Source organism: Perca fluviatilis, chromosome 16 (genome assembly GCF_010015445.1).
Source record: "Perca fluviatilis chromosome 16, GENO_Pfluv_1.0, whole genome shotgun sequence".
NCBI lineage: Eukaryota > Metazoa > Chordata > Actinopteri > Perciformes > Percidae > Perca > Perca fluviatilis.
The window spans coordinates 9,142,536-9,164,969 of record NC_053127.1 but is presented as its reverse complement, the minus strand read 5'-3'; the positions used below and the strand labels follow the sequence as shown (position 1 = coordinate 9,164,969).

Below are 22,434 nucleotides of genomic sequence, written 5' to 3'. Positions count from 1 at the left end.
ACTGGGAAAACAGAGTGGGGGGGATTGTTTGTTTGTGACACAAATGGTAATAAAAGTAAATATTCTCTCAGGCACGACCTTTTATTGCGTTATGTAAGTTGGCCAATAGCTCTGGGAAACTTTTTAGATCAATTTCGCGGCGCAGATTAGAAAGCTATGAATCCCATTTATGGAAGAGCTCCCTCATGAAATGCTCTTTGAAACTTTTATATTTTCGGATGAAGAGAGAATGAACCCGGCTAAGCAAAGATCTGCCGACGGCACTTTCATGTGAGGGGGGGAAGAAAGAAAGCTTGAGAAAGTGAAAGGAGATGGAGCGAGCGAGGCAGAGGGAGAAGATAAAAGCACTCCCAAAGCCATCTGGAAGTAGCCAGGACACACAAGGATTGCCTTTATGCTACTAATTCCACAGGGAGGTGCGACATAAAAGCAAAGCATGGATATTGTGTTATAACTGTTGAAAACAAGCAAGTGGCCACGGAATACTAATATGGCTGGTCAGAGGGAAAAACACTTCAATCCAGGGATAAACAGGCTTTTTCTGTGTTGATTTGCAACTATTAGTTGACTCTTGCAGACAGTTTCTGAACACTACAGGCTGCACCACACCTGTGTATGTATTTCATTTGATAATGAGCTGTTGCTTTGTTTACATGCAGGAAGAATACTTAACAGTGTTATCGTCCAGACTTTGGTAAAGTTATAATTCTTGGGGGCATCGCTGCAGCTTAAGAGCGTCCGTGAACCACAACGTCCCCAGTTCTCTCCCTTGTTTCCTGTTATCGCGCTGTTTTCTGTAACAAATGCCGCAACAATAACTTATAATCCGTCACTATCGGATCAAATGCGGAAGACAACATTCGATCACGAATTCTGATGTCGACCGTCGTCTTTATTAAAAACAACATGAAGCAATAAATCCGTCTCAGCCCCTAGCTTTGTTCGGCTGCGCTGTAAACACACCAGTTGCTCTTCTTATGTTGCGTTTTAAGACAGAGTAGTGAAGTGTTGTCCCCCAGCGGTCAATACATTTCTCATTTCAAACATAAGTCTGCGAACTATATTATTAAAACACCTTATCTTAACAAAACGTCTAAATTAGCCAGGACTGGGATACATTTAAAGTCTTTTTGAGAGAACATCTCCTTGATCCCAACTGTAAATCCAGAATCGGGGGGGGGGCTACCCCTGTTGCATGTTGCATCACATCAACTATGCAATGTATGATCACACAAAAATAAGTTTTAATAAGCATGCCACAAATAAAGACACTATAAAGTGAAGAAAACAGTAATATCATAGGACTGTCAGCCCTGTTAGTCCACGTATGCCTCAGGCGGCCTGTGTGGCGTATTACATTACCCTGCTTCTTTTCACCCAGTTATAAAGTCTGTACGCACTGTCCCAAAAGCATTTTGCTTGATTAACTGGTTAAAAAAGGGAGATGCATGTAAATATACCCAGTGAGAGTTTCTAAGAAAGAGCTTTTGCCTTATGAGGTGTCCACTAAATATGCAAACACATCTCCGTGGATTAAACTCAAAGACACAAAGAGTACAAAGACATAATGAGTGCACCCAGCATGACTACAGCACCAATACAGATGTTTCTGTCAAACTGTCACCCACTTCGAGCCTTGCGCAAACTTTTGAAATGTTGCATTACATTTTATGTAATGTTTCCATCGGTTTGGTTGAAGTGAATAAATCAGCTCCTTGAACATCAAAAAGCAGATCGAGCTGAAAAAAAAATGGAAAGTGTCTCAGCCATGTCGCATTTGCTGCCTGTGGCACAGTTTAACACAGATCATTAAAGTTTCATCTTCGCCAATGTTGGAGCTTTAGAAGATGATACGGAACTGAGTGAATCTTAACTGGTTAAGTAACTGCATATTTGATAGGTTTTTGCAGTGAAAGTTGTAACAAAATGACCTGTTTTGGGGGCTTTTCAGAATCCAAATGTATCAAATCCATGCAGGCATAGCTTTGTTTTATGAAACCATCCAGCAAGTTTGAAGCAGATAATTGAAATGTCACAAAGTATAAAATCTGAATTCAGTGAGATTCCACAAATACAATTAAAGGGAATACACTTAAATTGATCACTATTCATAAGTCACAGACAATTTGTGCTCGATCTTTTGTAAGATTGCTGTTTAGTATAATTTCATGGCTTCACAACCACAATGGAGACTTTGTCATGCTAGAAATAACACAGAATATCCTAATGTACCAGAAAAATTGAGTTATCATGCAATCCGGATGGACAAAATACATTGTTTACCTTAGTGCATTTCAGTTAGTTTTTTTAGATTCAGTTGACACACAACAATGCACACAATTAATAAGATACACAATAAATAAATGGAATGGAACATCTTGCATCCAGCAAATAATTTCCAGGTAACTGCAGTAAAAGAGGGTGAACCAAGGTCTACTCAGAGAGCAACTAGAGAGGACAGGCGAACTCTTTGAACTGTACATTCACCATTTGGCCTATATCTGCCTCAGCTGGTTCACCCACCCACCCACCACCACCACACCAACCACACTTATATACACACACACTTCCCTACTTTTGGCTGCCTGCCAAGAGCTGTCGTTGCCTCTACAGTATCTGTTCTGCTGTATCTATATCCAGAGCTGTGTGGAGGCCTGTGCACAAAGTGCCCGGTCTGCAGGACGAAGAGGGCTGGCAAAAGAAACGATAAACACTTTAGTCACTTTTTTTTTGCACAGGTTTTTTTTTAGGTTGAAAGTGACCAAACCTTTAACTGAATTTAAGATTTAAAATGCTGTTAATAGCGCCATTCAATACCTTAGAATACCAGCTATTGTAAGACTTGTTCTCTTAACAAGTCTTACAATATCTGGTATTCTGACCTGTTGACCCTCTGCTTTCCTTTTACACTACAGTTAACAGAATGTGTGAACATCAGTTTCTCCTTGCCTGTTCTTTATTTAGGACTATATGTGTCTATCCATAATGCAGCAATGCATAAGCAGTGATGGAAGAAGTATTTAGATCCTTTTACTTCAGTGAAAGTACTAATACCACACTGAAAACACTCCACTACAAGTAAACGTCCTTACTTAAGTGGAAGTATAGAAGTCAGCAAAATGTACTTAAACTACTTAAAGTAATAGTACTGAGTGTGCAGTGAAATGTTCCCTGTCAGTGTTTTCATCTTCCATCTGATGTTTCTGGATTAATATTCCTGCTGCATTAATGTTGCATTTTATTGCTGTAGATCATTTGAACTCCTTTATATTCTGTTGGGTAGTTTAATCTACAGCAATGCATCATATTTTATAAGATCATCATATGTTTGTAGCGTCGCTGTCCTGTGAGAACCACGTATCTCTAAAAAGTTTGAAAACTTTTCATGGTGTCAGAAAAACAGCCCTGTTTTCAGCTTTGTGACGATGCATTTTATCAGCTGATCCGAGAGGCTTTTTAAAGAGTTCACTTAGCTTAAGAAGTAGGAGAATCTTCTCAGCACATAAAGGAACACTTCATCCTTCAGTTTATCACAAACATTCGACATCAAACGCGTCTGGAGATACGTGGTTTTCACTGGACAGGGAGGGGAGGAAAAAACTGATGAAAAGCTCTCATCTGCAAAGTAACTAAAGCTGTCAGACAAATGTAGCGCAGTAAAAAGTTCAATAGTTCCCTCGGAGATGTAGTGGAGTACGAGTACGCAGCTGAATAAAATGGAGATACTCAAGAAAAGTACAAGTACCTTGAGTCTGTACTTGAAGTACAGTACTTACGTGAGTTAATGTACTAAGTTATATTCCACCACTGTGCGTAAGCAATGTCTTTCGACTTTATTGTAGCTCAAAATGAAGGCAGCTGACGAAGGCAGCCAGAAAGCTGAGCTCAGGCTCTCATAAATGATAACTAATTGGATCCCAATGTCGTCGGTGCTGTGGGTCTGGACAGAATCGGAACATTGGGGAGATTTTTCCTCATCATTTTCTGACTTCGCTCACCAAATAATATCCTCGCTCTGACACCCCATTTGTGGAAAAACGGATGACATCATGGAAAAGAGTTAGTAACATCTGTATGGTGTCATTTGGCAGATAGCGCAGGCTTGATGACTACATGTTGTATCGTGGTTTTTGAGGTAAGTTTACTCCCCTAAATAGCTCTTGTTGTGCGATTTTCCTAATTGATCCGATTTGCCCGTTTGAAGTCCGCACTTATGTTTTATGTGGAAGATTTAACGGGATGAAAGAGAGGATTTTGGAATCAAACTAAATAAACAAGTATGTAAATCAATGCACCTGAGTGCAGTAAAAAAACTAAAAAAAACGTTCTTGTTTCAAGCATTTCCTGTTGTTTAGCCATTTGGATATCCTATTATCTGCACTCGCAGCCATGTCTCCTGTTGTTTCTGTTGGCTCAGCTTTTGCCTCCTTTCCTGAGTTTAACTGACTCGCCCAACAATAGTTTTACTATGTTCTAGTTGCTTTCTTGGTCATTGTATCCTTAACTAATCTTCACACCATGACATGCAGACAGAGTAGAGACATTTAACTTAAAGAAACTACCAACTTTTTATTCTTCTTGAATAGATTTAGAAATAAATGGATCACACAACAGATTTTGGACTGCCAAAAAACTAAAGTATGTTCATCCTATTTCTAGTCAAAATCTCTAATAACACTTAATATAAGACACAATCACCTAACAAGCTATATTTTAGTGAGATGTAGGGACTTGTTTTCAGACGGTACTTAAATATCTTGTAAGTGAAAGTCTTTAAACACCTTGTTTTAAGTCATATCTCAGATGAAACAAGCTTTTTTATTTTTACATTGTGAGGTTTTCACGCTGCTGATATTTGTAAAAGATGAATCATGTTGTTTGATTATATCTTTTTTTTTTTTCTTTTCTTTTTTGACTTATTCCAAGCAAAAAACACAGATATTTTTTACTTATTTTTGAAGTGGCCTTTTTTTCCAGTGCGCACCAATGGTATTTAATTCCTGTCAAGTTCCAGTTTAGAATTCCGAATATTTCTTTGCCAGTTTACACATTTCCCTCCTTTTCTCTTTGTCACACAGTTTTACTACCCAAGTGATCACTGGATTCCCTGCTGCCCACTCAGGCCCTGTGACTCCAGCCTTAATAAACTCAGCATTGCCTTTGACAATGTGTGACTTGAAAGCAGGAAATAATGGGCCCTAAATCTTTACAGGTTATTGACCTGTGGAAAGGGAGGGCCGAGTGTGTATAGGGGCCGTCCACCAACTTCTGCCATGATTTCTCTGCTCTTGTGGCCATTTTGGTTCACAGTATACAAAAAAAAAGGAGATAGTGGGCAGAGGGAGATGACTGGACAGGAGGACAGTGAAAGGTTTTGTAATGCAGTAGACAATAGTTTCCTCAGCATCTGACAAGAATGCTTATGCTAACATGAAACTGCAGAATGCACTGTGTGTGTCCACCACGCAAGTTTTTTTTTTATTGAGCAGGAGCTTGGTGTCTCCTGTTACGCTGGTAAAAGTTCCAGGGACTTCCTCCTTTGGTTTCATTCTCCAGCACTCCCTTGGCAGTTATTTTGTGCCTGGTACTGCAGATAAAGAAAACTGAAAAAAGCAAGGCAACAAGTGTTTCTTCTGTTTCTCACTTTGGTACCATCACCTTAAACCTCAGCGCACCACCTGCAACCCCCAGGCAGCAAACGGCAGCCTAAATGAGTTTTCCTTCCCCGATCCAGCAGCCATCTCATCCCTTCCTCTGTTGAACTATAAATGCATTTACAGCACTGTAAAGAGGATGTCAATTGCTGAATTCCCAGCAGCTGGCTGGGCAACAGTCTGTGGTGGTCACAGGGGTAAGGGTTCAAATGCTGGTCAGTCTCTCAGGTCTGTCTGTATGTCTCGCTTCCCAGCGCACACAGAATAAAGACAATATTGTATGAAAATGTTGGCCTAAAGCTGAAGATGTCCGTCTGTCCAACACTTTGTTCCAGGGCAAGGTTTGTCAGCAACTACAGACGGGCCAGACTACTATAACATCTTCTGTAGATATTCATGGACCCCAGAGGATGAAACTAGTAGGCTGTCCTGATGAAAAAAAGGCAGCATTGGTTGTTTGTAGGGATTTATGTTATTCCCGAAAATGAGATGTTGTCTCCTGGGATCAGAAGCACGCTATCCTGGGAATCCCGGGAATTGACTTGTTTTTAAGGTATAACTTCATCTGCACTTGAAACACATTGGTCAAATTTAAAGCAAGCCTAAACGCAGCTAGGACAAATGCATAACCCCATAAGTTTGCAACCTGGCCACTTTAGTGTATTATTTGGTGGTATTAATAATAACGGCAAAGGAACACCATTTATGTAAAATAAAAATAAAAAGATGAACATAACTTAAACTTTGCATGCAGCTTGAACTTTGCGCTGAGGACATCCTCATGGAAGTGCTATTTGACAATTTTTCCTTGTAGAAACAAACACAAATTTGTTAAAGCAAGTCATTTGGCACTTTCAAAGTCCTTCCATGAAGCTGAGACTGATTCCATATTCGTTTAGCGTTCGGAGGCTGCTGATGCTTGCTGGCCTGGATTCCACCGGGCGCAGCTGCGCTGCAGCCTAGCCACCGGAGCTGATCACGACCACTCGTAAAGGAATTACGGATCTCTGTAGTGATACGTATATTTTGTACATATCAGTCGATTTGGTTTACGCGTAGAACGTACCTATTTTTTCCCCATTTCCCCGTTGTTCTAGTTCTTCTAGAAACGGTTTGGATGTGTGTTCCAAGGAATCCCATTTCATGCTCTCAAGGTGATAAGCCATCTTGATTGTGGTGTCTCCATGGCCTAGTGCTTACAAATTAAAATTGTTCACTATGTTGGTCGTTCTGTTGAAATGAACATGGCTTCTTTAAGGGCCCACTAGCAGGGCTTTAGTCGTATTATCTGTATTCAGAGCATTCCTAGATCTGCAAATATCAGTAATTTCTTAAAAATGTGTTTACTGCTAACACTCCCTAGACACAGTGTGCATGTGCAATAAAGATCCAGAACTGCTGTGTTATTTGAGGGGTGTTGCCAGCTTCTGTATCATGTCAAATTGATTTGGAAAACTACTGTTGAGTAAAGGAGCTGGTGTGACATTTTAGGCAGTGGAAACAGGAACATTCACTAGCTGTTGAAGAAATAAACGAGGCTCAGAATTTGGCTCCTCGAGAAGAATTAAAACAGCAATGCAGGAAAAAAGATGTCAGGGTTTGAAAGATTTGCGAGATAATACTGTTAAAAACAATGTGACCTCACATTGACTTGTTCCTAATGGTGTTCTCTTAAAAAAGCTGTTGTCACTCAGATGCAGAGTGCATGACAAAGCATCATCAATGTACAGGAGAGTCTTTTCCTTTCACCTCTCATATTTTGTCAGTCATTCTTCCGGTTGTTCTTCTGTGAGCAGATTATACATGATCCGACTGAATCACTGTAGTTGCTCTAGATTGACTTTGAACTGTCAAGGTGAATTAGTTTAGAGCTCTCTGACCTCCAAATTCAGTTCTGATACCACGTGCGGTTACTGATAGGATAAATTACATAATAACTGATACACAAAAGTGAAATCCAAACGTGTGCACTTAAAGGGGAACGGTTTACAAGTTGTGGGGAGTACTTCTGCATTTGTGAACAAGGTTGTCTGAAGACTACAAGTTTGAAAATGAAATAATAAGTGTGGATCTGGAGTTAGAAAGAAGCAAGCTTACCAGACCTTTTGAGGCTAGCAGCTCATGGCTACATTAGACACATACCACACCAGATTCTAAGTTGCATTGTGCGTAAGGTAGGCGCCAGGTTTTGACAAGAAGAAGAATTTTATTTAAAAAAAATATATATATATATATATATATATCTTTGCCTGCCATTTTAAGGTTTAGGTGCATTACCCGAGCTGTTTTGTGTAGCACTTTAGCCCAAATGAAAGACTTTTCTCAGATCTAATGACTGTAGTTGGACTTCTTTAGCAAGTTTTGTCTTTAAGCTTTTTGGATGTTATTTCTTTATGACCTGCTCTATCTTTTCCTATGTTTTAGATGCATATTTAGTCATAATAATGCTACAGAATAATGTGAATAAGAGACCACCACAAAGGGACACAAACCGACTACAAAGGGACGCCAAATTACCACAGAGACAAAAAACAATGATCAAATCGGCACAAATGACCAAAAAGAGACACAACACGACTACAGAGAGGCTCAAAAACCCACAGAGACCCAAAATGTAAGGGGAAATTGCTTTTTGTATTGAAAAATGTAAAAAGAAATTGAGGAATGGCGCCTAAACCCCCAGCCAAATACGCACAACTAGGTCTGTCCCAAACTGAAGGAAAACACTGCTTTGGTTCTGCTGCGGCCATTTCAGCTTAAACTGTCAACCGTGAGTGCAATGTTAAATACGCGGAGTAGTCTTTAAACAGTGGTGAGTGAACACCCATCACCAAAGGTAGCCCTGCTGCAGAGCTTTATGTTTGCATAATACAGTCCTGTCATCACATCAGCACATTCTTCTGTTAAGGTTGAAGGATGTGTTGTAATTGTCACTGTTCCTTGTCAGACAAATGCAAAGCTGCTGCATTTAATCAATTAAAGCTGATTGATTTGATTGATTGAAAAACACATACTCAGCCACACCATCTTACACAGGCTCTATTTACTGTAATGCATTTCACTAGTAGTCCATGTCATATTTTGAGATACTGCCTGCATGTCACATTAGCTTAAATTCCTTCTGAGAACTTGATATTTTTTAGGTTTTGCATCACAGACTGCTTTGGTTGGTAAACAGCAGTACTGTGTGCATTTTCCCATTGTCACTTTAAGATTATTTCTGGTAGCGATTAATCTCAAATTGCGCTTAATCTGATCAAGGTCCATTGGAACAGACTATGGTAGTCTCAAACTGCAGTAGGTCATTCGTGTCAACGTATATTTCTCCAGAAGCCCACCCACCCCTGTCCAACCAGGATCTATTAATACCAGGCCCTGAGGCTTGTGAGAAATGGTCCACTTTGGCATTTTAGAGCAGCCCAACTTACTTCCTGCCTCTTCACACCAGGAGAGCCCCGGGTGGTTCCTCTATGCATCCAGCTCTTGTTTCCTTCCCTGCACTTCTTCACACACATCCCTGTTTGCGCACACAAATACACCAAAGGCCCTGAAGATATCCTTGCGTCTGTGGCCTGAAGGAGCACACGGATACATGTCAAAGCCTCATTTTGTCTTCTCTTCTTGAAAACAGAGGGGGTTGAAAGCAAAGCTGAAAACACATGGCACCTTTCACCTCTATTGGGCAGCCAGGGAGGAGGGGAGGCCACGGTTTGGAGAGGGTGGGGGAGTTTTGAAACACTTGGTCAGTGTCTGGCAACGGCAGGGTAATTGCTGTGACTGGACAGCAAAGCATGGCATATATGGTTGTGTGTGTGTGTTCTTTCACCTGGGAAAATTACAAGTTTTAACAACCTGGATCGTTTTTCTTTATATCGCCATCATTCCTAGCAGTTGTGATCGCATTTCATTAACCTTTTTTTCATTTTACAGACAAAGGGATGCGACACTGCTGGACTGTTTTATGTTCCAGACCGTGGGGCATCACAAACAAAAGCCCTCAGACAACAATAAACATTTGCTTTAAAACTAGCTTGTGTGGGACCTTTCTCACTAAGTTGTAAAGTTTTTCTACTGTCTTTATGGCCTGGTTTTTCTACAGTGAGTCAAATGTTTTCTGAAAGATAAGATGGCCAGAACTTTAGAAATAAGGTGTGTATAAATAAAAAATAAAAATAGCCTTATACCTTTTATATAATGACTTGATGATGGTGCTAGATGAAAAGTCAAGGGGTTGCCAAAGTTATTACAATTCATCCTGGAGGGGAAACATGAAAATCTTTACCAAATACCATCACAATCCATCTAATAGTTTCAAGACATTTCACCCAAAACCAAAATTGTCAACCTCATGGTGGCCCTAGAGGAAAAGTAAAGGGATCACCAAATTCATTAAAATGCATCCTCTTGGGACAATGAACGTCTGCACATAATGGCATGGCAATCCATCCAGTACTTGTCAGGATATTCCAGTCTGGACTGAATAATGAAATCAAATGGAAGAAAACTTAAAAAAAAAAAAGAAAAAAAGGTAAAACAAAAATCAGACAAATAAGATAAAGACAACTGAAACTAAGCCAAGCCTAAAAATTCAAGTCAAATCAGGATAAGGTTCTGATAAACATTTGTTTTGAGAAGAGATAAGACACTGTTATCATTATGTTACCAGTTGTCTCCAAAGCCCCATGCTGATACTATGGACCCAATGCCACCTTAACAGTAATCTGATTGTACAGGACGTTACAGTATGGCCCTTTACAAGGCAAAATAAATAGGTTTAAATGATGCATGTGTGTGTTCATGTCTATTCGTGTCAGTGCACACTTTAAACCAGGTTTCTCTGACGTCAAGACAGTTTGAAAGTAAGGAGGACGGGAGAGAGACAGAGAGAGAGGGGTGGGGTGGGGGGGGGGTGGTGTTGACTGGAGGAAGGGACTGCAGGAAAGGAGGGAGGAGGAGGAGGGACTGTGGACTGAGATGCCCTCGATCTCCCAGGGGGCAAAAGCTCTGGAAATGGCTCCGTCGTTCAGAGAAAGTAAGGCAAAGGAGAGGGAGAAATAAACAGTGCAAAAGAACAGGGAACAGTGAGGGCAGGAAACTGTCTGTGACCTACTGGACAAACAAATTGGTTTGCAGGCAAACTGGATTAAGAGGTTGAGCTGGGCAAAAAACCAAGGGTGACGGATTTTGCAATGTGAGCTCATCCATTTTGAAAGGGTTTTTTTTGTTTTTGTTTTTGTGTGGGGGTTGTTTTTTTTTTTTTTTTTTTTTTTTTTTTTTTTGTGTGTGTGTGTGTGTGTGTGTGTGTGTGTGCGTGTGTCTGTGTGTGTGTCTGTGTGTGCGTGTGTCTGTGTGCGCGTGTGAACGCTCTGCAAGTCAATATTTGTCTGCTTTGCCACGTCCCTAGACATCCCATTCGGCGCAACAGACCGTAAAGCTGTCAAATGCGACCTGAATATTCTCTGTCTTCATCTGCTTCCTCCTTTTTCTCTCCCTCCCTCTTCCGCATGCTCTCTCACTTCCCTTTGATTTATTTATTTTTTCCTCTCCGTCGATAACAATATCATCGGGAGCAAACATGTTCCTGTGCTTTGTGTGATGGCTTGTCACCCCCACACACACACACACACACACACACACACACACACACACACACACACACAGAAAGGCAAGATTATGTCCTCTTTATCTTCAGCATTTGCACCATGTCTTTTCTGCTTGTGTTAGTCTGTGTATGACTGACATTTGTGGGAACCAGCACGTGTTTTATAGTTACTGCATTATCTACATAATACATTATCTATGGTCCATGTGCTGATACTTTGTTTGCTCAGTACACTTTGATTGTAATTGTCCTGTGAGTTTCTTTTTTTTCTTTTTTACATTACAGTTAACTGTCTCATCCTGTCCCATCCGTTTCTTGGTATGATCATTTGTGTCAACATCTCTTTGAGCTAAGATCAATCAGTTGTGTTCCTCACATGGTGGCCATCTTGAAAGAAATGGGGAATTGTTTGAAAAAGCAAAATTCAGGCCAGCTACTTGTTTCCTTCCGAGTTTTTAAATACACATAAAGAAAGAAAGAAATAGATACATCGGTAAATAGATCAACTTTTTATCTAGAAGCCACACTAAAAATCGTCCTATTATTTGTCCTATTAGGAAACAAATTCTCTCTTCATGACTAGATGGTAATTTGGGCTATCAAAAAAGCCAGCTAGCCAATGAATGTGCTTGTGGTGGTAGGTTATAATTTGATGTTGCATGTAGCTAAAAGCCTGGATATTTTTACATTCCTGGTGGACCTATTGCTGTCAGGGTAATGACCAGTTTAATATCACTTCAGTTTTGCAGCAAATTCCATACATTCCATATTTACTCAATAACATATATAAATACATTGCATTAGTTACAGACATCTGAAAAGCGGCCCCCCATGTTAAACTTTTTAGTTTAATGCTTCCACGAATTGTCTTTATGTGCCAACATTTAAAACTCCTGAAAGCGGACACACCTTCTGCTATTTTCTGAAATCATTGGATAAGTAGTGTTATGATTGATTTGATCACATAAAAGTAGTTTTAATAACCGTTTCCTGCGGCAAAATATATTTTGAGAATTCTGTCGTGATTCTGTCAGATGTTGAGCTCAGCCACCTCCTGCATGTTGCCATCTGTCACATGCTTCCTGCTACACGTAAAGATTTATATCAGATTTAAAAAAAAAAAAAAAAAGCATTTGCTAAACTATTTCTTCATACGAAAAGCTGGTTTAAATGACTTCAGGTGGTTTACCCCATTTCATCCCTAAATGGAAACTCTCTCGATTGTATGTGTGCTGCAAGACCTGTGTAAAAATGGGCCCGTAGTTGCGGTGACTGATTGCAAACTCAACCTGTGTGTTTATGTGTGAGTGTGTTTTATTATTGCGAGAGGCAGCCTGGCGCGGGCCCAGTCTTTTCTGAGCCTTGATAAAAACGTGCTGGGAGCATGGCGGTACACACCTACTCCACTACAGGGTACAGGCAGTACCGTGGCCTGTCCTCTCCAATTGGCAGTCTCTGTGCTGCTGTACCACTGATAAGAGGCTGGTGTAAATAAAACTGTACAGCACGTCTCGTTATAACGCTGAAGGTAGAGCGAGGCAGGAGAGAGGGAGAGAGTGAACGTGTGGTGTCTGTACTCATTGTTCTGACAGCATACTGTGTCTGTGGTGACGGATGTGTGTGTGTGTGTGTGGGTGTTTGTGTGTGTACTTGTTTTGCTATTTGTATGTGAACCAGATTGAGTTTTAAATGCTGGGAATAAGGATGTTTTTGATACTTTGAATGTCATTTTGCCCATTGCTTCACTGTTTAGGGTGAGGATTGAGGACATGAATCTAGTGGAGACAGTGGATATTTTTTATGGTTATGAGAATGATGAATGAAAGTCCTCGCAAGTAGAGGGAAACCAACGTGTGTGTGTGTGTGTGTGTGTGTGTGTGTGTGTGTGTGTGTGTGTGTGTGTGTGTGTGTGTGTGTATATATGTGTGTTTATGGATTTTTGCTGTTTTTTGGTACTGAGAGTACTGTTACGTAAGCCATTTATGTAGGCTCAGTGAACAGCCAGGCTATGTTTTTGTTGGTGACTGCGCTTGTCTGCCTCCCTCCCTCTGTCGCGCACACACACACACACCAAAAAAAAAAAAAAAAAAAACACACTCTCTCTCTTGCTCTCTCTCCTGCCTTGTTTACACTGTTAAAAACCATTGAGTGTGATATTGGTCGGCCATCGACTGATCCACTGTAATTAGCCTTTTTAATTTCCCATTTAGCCTCGCTGACTCTTGAGCCACTTCCTGCAGAAATATGTGCACATACAGTAAACTGTGTCCTGCCCTGCAAGAACCGAGGCTGCACAGGAATTAGAGTGGAAACAAATCTGAGCTGAAGCTTTCTCATGTCAACTTAACCATCACGTGTTCATTTCTGTGCAAAAATCACCCAGCCAATCCGAAAGGCCTCTGTGACTAATCTTTTAATGTTTGACCTAACTCATGTTGTTGTGAAATGATATGACTTTTCAGTTCAGTGTGACCTGTGCATATTAGAGAGCGAGGCTGTCCTCGACTCAAGAAATTCTTAGTCGTCTAACACTCAATATTATTTTGTCGACTAATCGATCAGTTGATTTAATCGACAGATCTGTAAAACTTAATTCCTCCACAAAGAATCACCACTTTAAATATGTGTATTACCAGATAAGTTTCTTGGAAATAAGTCACTAAGTTAGAATGAAAAAGCATAAAAACGTACTTACAGACTAAAGAAATCTTAGTCACCTAAGACCAAAATGACCGATTAGTCGGCTAATCAACTAAGAGTGGGCAGCCCTGTTAGAGACAATGTGGGACTTTGGACAGGTTTCGAAGACAGATTTAAACCCCTACTCTATACTAACAGCAATGTCCACTCTCTAATTCTCTTTTTACACACTGTTGAGTGGACACTTTGCCCAAATTGACATTTTCAGATTCCCATTAAAACATTTTAACTGTGTAATCTAGACAAATGTCAATCCTTTTTATGCAGAATACAAATATGTTAGCCCAATATAAATGATCTCCAGTAAACTTTTATTTTTTTTGTCAGTGTAGACTAGCCACTGCAGCCAGAAACGCACACTGTGACAGTTTATTGATCAAGCTTCGGTCAAGACAAAGAGAGCAAATGTAGACTTTTTAGCACTTAGCTGATACGTTTTGTTATAAGAGAGTAGATAAATTCCACAGGTTTACTACAGTATAGTCATGAAGACAGCTGGCATTTTATTCATACGCACCAGAGCTCTGTGTTTAACATGCTGTGCTTTACATGTGGTGGGTCGTCCAGAGTTGAATTTGGCATTTTATGTATTACAGCAAGCTTATTCTCTTGGAACAGTGGAGCTCTGTTGTTGAACCTCTCCTGAATGTGGAAGCTCTTGAAGGAAAGTTTTTTTTTTTTTGTGGATGCTAAACAGTGCCATGCCATCTCATGCAAGCGGACACGTGAAACCATTTGACAAATGTTTTGATGACTATATTGCAGGAAACAGAAGGTCTTTGCATGACTTTGCTGATTTCCTGAAAAATTGCACATTCACTTATTTTTCCGGATTTGTGTAATACTCCCTTAATGTCAATAACGTGTTAAGCCGGCAAACACGTGTGCTGCAATGGGAAGATTGAGGAATTGATCAAATTTATAAAAATGACCATCAGTGGTTAAAAAAGAAACACAGGTTTTTTCCTTATCTCCCATGCAGATGAGGTGTTTGAAGTGTCTGGTATCAACACGGTGTCCTACTTTTTGTGTGTCGCTATCAGCAAAGACAGGCTCTCTAACTCTTATGTTTAATTCTGCGATTGTCTTTGATAAAAGATTCTGTTTAGACTGTGATTCCCCAAGAGGGGACATCTGTTGCAAACTTAGCATATATGCGCTACCTGTGAAAGAAAGTAGGTTGGAACAACAAGTGTCAAGTCTGAGTGTGGGCATACTGTCACAAAAAATATTATTTAGTCTTCCACAGGAGGCAGAGAAAAGCAGGGCACCCCAAACAAACAGGGCCTTTCTCTGTCTCTGACAGATTCTTTTGAATGAGGAAAGCGTCTGAATGGCGGCATTATGAGATCACATAGCTGAGCTGAGTGATGTGAGTGTGGTGATAGTGTGTGTGTTGTTGCACCCAAATGCACTAATCGCACCCACAAACCCCCCCACCCCCCCGGTCTTCGTCTCTGCATCATAACCTAACGATGGTTTGCATTTTCACATTCAGATCCTATGCACACGTGGATTGAGTGTAAGAGCAAATAGGACAATGCACCACTGCACACCACATTATTTAGGCAAATGGGAGAACGAGCACTTAGTATGTCAGGGGAAATTACAGGCAAGGGAGTGCACCATCTCTTCCCTGTGAGGCCTGCTCGGTGGGCTAATCCACAATCCACAATCCTCCTCACGGCTACGTGGTGAAATGTTGCCAGTGCTGGGGAAACCCCACAGTAGTTAACTTTAAGTGAAATGCTCTTGAATAATGCCGAGATAGTGGTGAGAGTCCCAGTGAACTAGACCCAACAGTAATCACAGGTTTTATTTATAGGGCACTTTTTACAACAGTAAACAGTAACAAAGTGATTTACAGTACAAGTTGGACCAAAATGTGAATGATGGGATTGTTTCAGCGTGAGATGGGGAGCCATGTCACTTCATTGGAACAGGCCGACTCCAGCCATTGCTTTGTGACTGTGTTACTTGGGATTTTGGACTTAACTTGAAAAGCTCATGACCAACTAAAATAGTAATATTTACACTTAACAGGGCCGGCTTTGTTAACGTTGCATCCAAAAGGACTTAGCCCACTTAAAAGAAGAACACTACTGCGGCTGCAAAAACAAAAAACAAGTTTATATATATAAAAACATAAAATAAATTACACAATGTTTCCCTTTCAGGAAGCAAAAGAACCAGATATGAACCTTCTACTACCTAGCATACACTTACTTACACTTACAGCTAGCTAGCATTAGAGCTGTAACAATTCCAAATTACAGTACAATTAATTGTCTCATGAATAATTGCGACTAACAATATAATTGTCTCTTTCAGTCAAATTTAAAAGATTTTTATTTATTTATTAATTACTTTTTTTATCTTTGGTTATAACAATGTCATGTGACCCAGATAATGTTATAACACAAATACACAGCGTATAATGTAAACAATGCCTCTCTATTATAATAAAACAGTTTTTCTAACTTTATCTTCCCCCTTGTCATTTTTGTTGCTACGAACGTGTATAGGGTCAAGTGCCAACAACTAGCATAGCTTTAGCTCAACAGTCCTACCAATATTACTTGTATAATTACAATTTGGCATATGTAAACAAAATCAACCATTAACAGTAAAGGTTAGGACCTTAGCTAATGTTAGCAATTAATTGCTGTTAATCAAAGAAACCGTGATTACGTTAAGAAATTGACAAACAATTATGTAATAATTGTTACAGGCATTACTAGCATTAACAGAAAAAGTAGGTAATCTAAACTGAACAAAAATCAGTGTAGCCCACTGAAATGTTTGTGCTTCTAAAAAGCTTATAATGTGGCACCATATGAAGGAAGGTTCTCTTTATCAGGGGGATGCAGGGCCTGTAAAGACAGATCAAGTTTACAGTACATACAGGGCGGTTATATTGCTTTTTGCTGCCAGGTTTTGCAGGAAGTTTACTTGATTGGCAGGGAGCCCTCTCTGGCTTGTTCTCTTTTATGGCCCTTTATGAAATAACTGAGGCACACTGCAACAACAGTTGAGCAATATTTCAGAGAGGGAAGCGAAAAGGGAAGCAGCTTCAGTGGCATGTGGCACCTGATCACCACCCCATCCCCACCTCCCAACACACGTGCACACACACACACACACACACACACACACACACACACACACACACACACACACACACACACACACACACACTAACTTAGCATGGGTTGTGCAACTTTTATTATGTCAGCTAAGTGCTGTATCTGTGGCAATATGACAAAGGACTCCCCAATAACAGAGTTGACCGGGAAAGTCAACTATTTGGAAAATCCTTTTTGTTTCTCTTTGGTCTTTTTGTAATTTTCTGATGGTTAGTTTTTATTCACTTCACATTAACCGTCTTCATTCATTTCTGTGTTTCCTGATGAGCGGCAGGAGGATGCCAACATTTCATTTTTACAGTTATTTCAGTGTTGAAATAAAGGGCCTTTAGATTCTGCAGCGTAATTTTGAATAGGCCCCTGAGTAGAGTGTGTTTTTTTTATTCACAGAGAACTATTTAAAACGCACAAGTTTGAGCTGATGTCAAGCGTGTGTGTCCTCTGCGCCGGTTACCCCGTCTTTTCTAACTAACAAGTTCACCCTCTTGTGATCAAAGGGGCCTCAAGATTTATTACTTTAATTTGGCAGTGAACATGGCTGATGGTGGCTGTTACCAAGCGTAGGGCCCCCTGTTAGCACTTAGCTGGCTAACTGGAGTGACGGGCATCTGGCTGGGTGGCTGCCTGGCTGTGTGTACCCTCAGTTCCTCCCCCTTTTGCCCCACGGTGACCTCACACAACTTCATTCTCCTTGAAGCGAGGCACCATGCAGGCATTTCCTGACAATTTATGTCCTTGTGCCACAAGCAGGGGCATGCCCTGCACTAAAATCCTATCCCAGGCCCATATAGCACACGCGCCTTGGCCCCCCAGAACAATGGTTATAGTGTTGCACAACTGTCTGTAAGGTGGAGTCATTATTTGCGGAAGCCATGCTAGTGTTAAGCTGATTTACTACAAATTACCTATATTTTACAATACTGCAAACCATAGCTGTAAATGTGTTTTCTGACCTACCAGGCAGCTGTTGGTGTCCATTTGATTTTTTTTAACCAGATTAGAGCTACTGAGCATGAATGCTCTTTTCCAGGAACACTCAGCACACACACACACACACACACACACACACACACACACACACACACACACACACACACACACACACACACACACACACACACACACACACACACACACACTCAAACCTGGAAGCTGCCCAGTACAATCACAGTTTGATCCTTTGGCCACTAAGGAGCCCACCTGGGGCAGCTGGGGGTTAAGTACCTTGCTCAGGGGCATTTCAGTGGTGAAGTAAGGGAAATAGTAAATTGAAACTCCTTTGTCATGCAACTTCTTAGTTCTAACTATGTATTTTCAAGTTTTAATTAACTGCCCTTTTTTTTCATAGATTACAGGACTTCATTTAGCTCAGTTAGTACCTGCAAAAAAAACAAAACTTTACATCTAAGAAACAACATAATGTTTTGGAAATGGTCAGCAGAAAAGTATGCACATGTGCATGTTTTAGATGGGCTAAAAACACAATATGGGCAATATTATGTTGGAGGTTAAAACACAAATGTGTATAGAGCACTGATATTATTGGGTTTGCGCTTGAATGGTCATAAAATTGCCCCTGCAAGGGCAATCAATGAGCTCGAATCAATATGATGGAAGAAATCCAATGCAGTTTAGCAGGGCAACCGCAGCACGTTAAAAAATGAGAATTACAGTTGATCCAACAATGATGAATCAGGGAGTCAAAGAAGCAACAGAGGGACTATGTGATTAATGCAAATTAGGGACATCAGTGGGTGTGTTGGGGGATTCTGTCTACATCTCCACTACATGTCTTGTTCTCTAAAGGTTAAGTGGCTGCTTTTGCCAGCTAATTCGGCCATATGCTCATCTGTGCATTTGACACTGGCGCGCCATACGCTCACATTACAAATTATGCCTCTTGAATATGCAGCCAATTAAAAAGGACATTGCTCACCAGCTCAGTCTACTTGGTGTAAAGTTGTTGTATGGAAATAAATCTTGTGATATCGCAGACGAATCTACGATGTGCTGGTTTTAAAGGTTGCATTGCAGTGGCTTATATTCTGTAGTCACGCTCACTTATGCAGCCTACCGTCTTTTGCATAACTTGTTTCATAAGCACTCTACTGGCAGGCACACTCTGTCATGTACGGTCCGTGTCATTTCTGCTTTTGGTAGGGCTTATTACAGTACAGGCCGTTCCCTAATGTCACTGTGGTTACAAAACCACACAAGCCATCTCTCCCCGACTTTTTTTTTTTTTCTGTCATCTAAGAATTGGCTTCCTGTTTTCATTGTGTTCTCTTCTCTCTCTGGAGGTGTCGTAACCCAGGAGGATGTGCCAAGAACAAACCAAGGTCTGGTCGGGAGAGATCGCTCTGTGCTTGCACTGGGAACAGACGCTAACACCCACACACATGCACGCCTAGTTTGCACACACACAATATCCAGATGTTAACTGTGTGTGTGTGTGTTTTCGATATGTGTGCGTGCGTGCTCTTTGATGTGTGATGTGTATGGCATGTACAGTGCTCATTGCCAAGCCATAAAAAGTCGTTTGCCTGGGCCTGATCCGATGTGCCCTTCAACAGCACCCTGTATGTGTGCATGCCAGGCTCCTGTCTCTCCTTTTATTGTCGTACAAGGTACACGTTCATAAAATATAGGTGAACATGACAATCCAGACCATAGCCCAAGGGCTATATATAAGCAGAGAGTGTGGTGCAACAAAAGTAGTACTCAACTCAACGATAATTTTATGGCTTTGAGTCAATAGCAGGAATGCATCAGTCTTGCATATTAAGCTGATACAATTTGTGCACAAACTAAATTAATTAATTTGGGTCTACAGTATATGTTGACATAAAAGAGTGTTCACTTTTAGATATTTCTTTGCTGGCAGAATAGTAGAGCTGGAGAACAATGTGCTTGTGCATACTTGTGAGTGTGTCACACAAACTGAATGATGCACTCTGATTATTACTGTTAGACATTTTTTGGCAAATTAGCCTACATCAAGCATGTATGGGCAAGAATATGACACCTCCTGCCACTATTTGCATATTCATATTATTATATTTGGAGCGGAATCTGACCAGTCTGAAGGCGGATGATTTGACTCATCAAATTATAAAGCTGTTGTAGGCTAAATTATATATTACAATACACCCATTAATCCATCAAATAATGAAAAAGATTAAATCTAAATTCTGAAAAGTCGAAGGGGCTCAAATAAGGAAAGCATAAGCCGACACTAGCAGATAACACAGTATCTGACTGCAAAACATGAGCAGTTTTTGAAAAGTAAAGTTGTCCGTGCTCTCTGATGGACAAACTATGGCTTTTGCATTTCTGTACTGACATGTCTTGTTACTTATCAGCCGACACTTATGCAACATATCTGCAACAAGCTCATTTTATTATGGATTTATTGGTTATCCGTGTTAAAGATTCACTCCTGATTTTGTTGTAGCTACTGTATCTAAAGGTCCCCAAATCCAGACACTTCATCCTAGTTCACTAGTTGTCTTCAAAAGTTTTGTTCAAAGCAAGACATTTTTGGATTATGGGTTCCCTGCTGAGGGTTTTATGGTTGCATTTTTTAACCTAAATTAGACAGTTCCAAGGGATTTTTTTTTAAAATTAAATTTATCTTCTCTTCACCTTAACTTTAAGATGCCTTGTTTTCCCTCCATTTCATACAACTTTTCCAAATGTGCTACATGTGTGTGATTGTTAATAAGTGTCCTCGCTCTTTTCTTTTGTTGTTGTGCAGCTGGTGAGAAGGCCATAGTTTGTGACCAGTGTGGTGCCCAGTTCCAGACAGAGGAATCCCTGGAGGCTCATCGGCAGATCCACACCGGTATGAACACACACACAGCCAGACATATCATCGTGACACCAGAGACATAAACAAAAAGATATGAGCTCCCCTGCTACATCTCCATGTTTGCATTGGTTGACTTTGTAGGGAGGTTCCATTTTGTGGGAAAGGCATGTTTTGGTAAAGAAAGATAGCATTGAAAAAGTTTAAGGAAGTACTGCAATGAGATGTAATTCAAATATTGAGATCACATTGAACCATTAGGTCCCTTTCACACTCCCAATCTGGCTCATTAAGCCCTCTCTGGCTAACTGGAGCCATGGATAGACAAACAGACAGATCCCATCATCTTGGATTAGTCCCACTCGCCCTAAATCAAGACAGACCCAACAGTAATCAACAAACCCGGGAAAACTTGGCAGGTCGATGTTGTTTATCAGTGCTCAGCTATGAAGATGGGAAGACGAGGACGATCTAGGTGCCAAGATGTAAATAGGAAGAAGTAAATCCCCCTTCAGCAGATGTGTGACGGCCCAGAACAGTTTCACTGCTGGAGATGAACTCTTTAATTTGGGGGGAAAGGATTGTCTCAGATTTTCACCACTTTTTGTACCAAGATGGTGTGCTTGGGGCATTCTCTTTGTGTGTTTGTGAGTCCTTTGGTTTCAGTTAGTTGCATTTATACTTCTCTGTGGACCAGATTTTGACGTAGATCCAACATTTTGGACAATGACTCCAGATTAAAAACAAATAGACCCCGTTACGAGCTGCCTCTCAGTTGCACACTACGCGCTGCCATACTACTGACAATAGGACGGCGATAGATAATATTGCCCCGTAATGTAACAACGGCTGTAAACAGGTCATATAATTATCACATTTAAAAGGGTCAAGTCTTCCTCTGAAACTGCTTGTGTCTTCAGCAAACATTTTTGTAATCTATTACATTGTACAATACCATGAGCACAAGTGGAAATTCAGCTTTAAGGAAAGGCCACAGGATCTGCAAGTTCAATAGGATTCATCCTCTGGCGAGCATGAATGTCCACAGCAAGTTTAATGGCAATGTGGCCATTAGTTAGTGATATGTTGCATACACAGTTTAGAGCACTGGAGGAAAGTCTATGTCCAAAATGCAAACAGTTCATCCTCTGGAGAGCATGAGTGTTGTTGATCATGTTTATGGCCCATCTGCCCAGCAGATTTTGGCCTAAAAGGGGCATGAGAGGAAAGAGTAGTCACCCACCAACTGATCCACATTGCCATCTTTTAGCCCCAGTATGTCAAACAAAATGACATGAGAGAAAATAGTCCTGTCCATGCACATTCAAGCCCGAAACCGATCCCCGAAAATAGCCACATATGATCATTATCATCATCTTGTGTTTTGTCCTTCATCTGAAGCCGTGACCCTTAGGCTCCCGGTAGCAGCTCTGCGTGGCTCCCACTCCCACCCCCACACACTGCTGGTTAAAAAAATTGACAAAATTTTGGGTAGGTGTTATATGGGGTTACTCCTGAGGCAAA

At 40.7% G+C, this 22,434-nt stretch overlaps 1 protein-coding gene across 4 annotated transcripts in view; it reads left to right on the top strand.

The window, feature by feature from the left end:
* The window catches only part of zbtb16a (zinc finger and BTB domain containing 16a), a 153,022-nt gene that overhangs the window by 74,887 nt on the left and 55,701 nt on the right, over positions 1-22,434 (top strand). For all 4 annotated transcript variants that reach the window (XM_039777173.1, XM_039777170.1, XM_039777172.1 and 1 more), the window contains exon 4: positions 20,860-20,946. In XM_039777173.1, the coding sequence (XP_039633107.1) occupies positions 20,860-20,946 (87 nt within the window). The remainder of the gene's footprint in view (positions 1-20,859; positions 20,947-22,434) is intronic.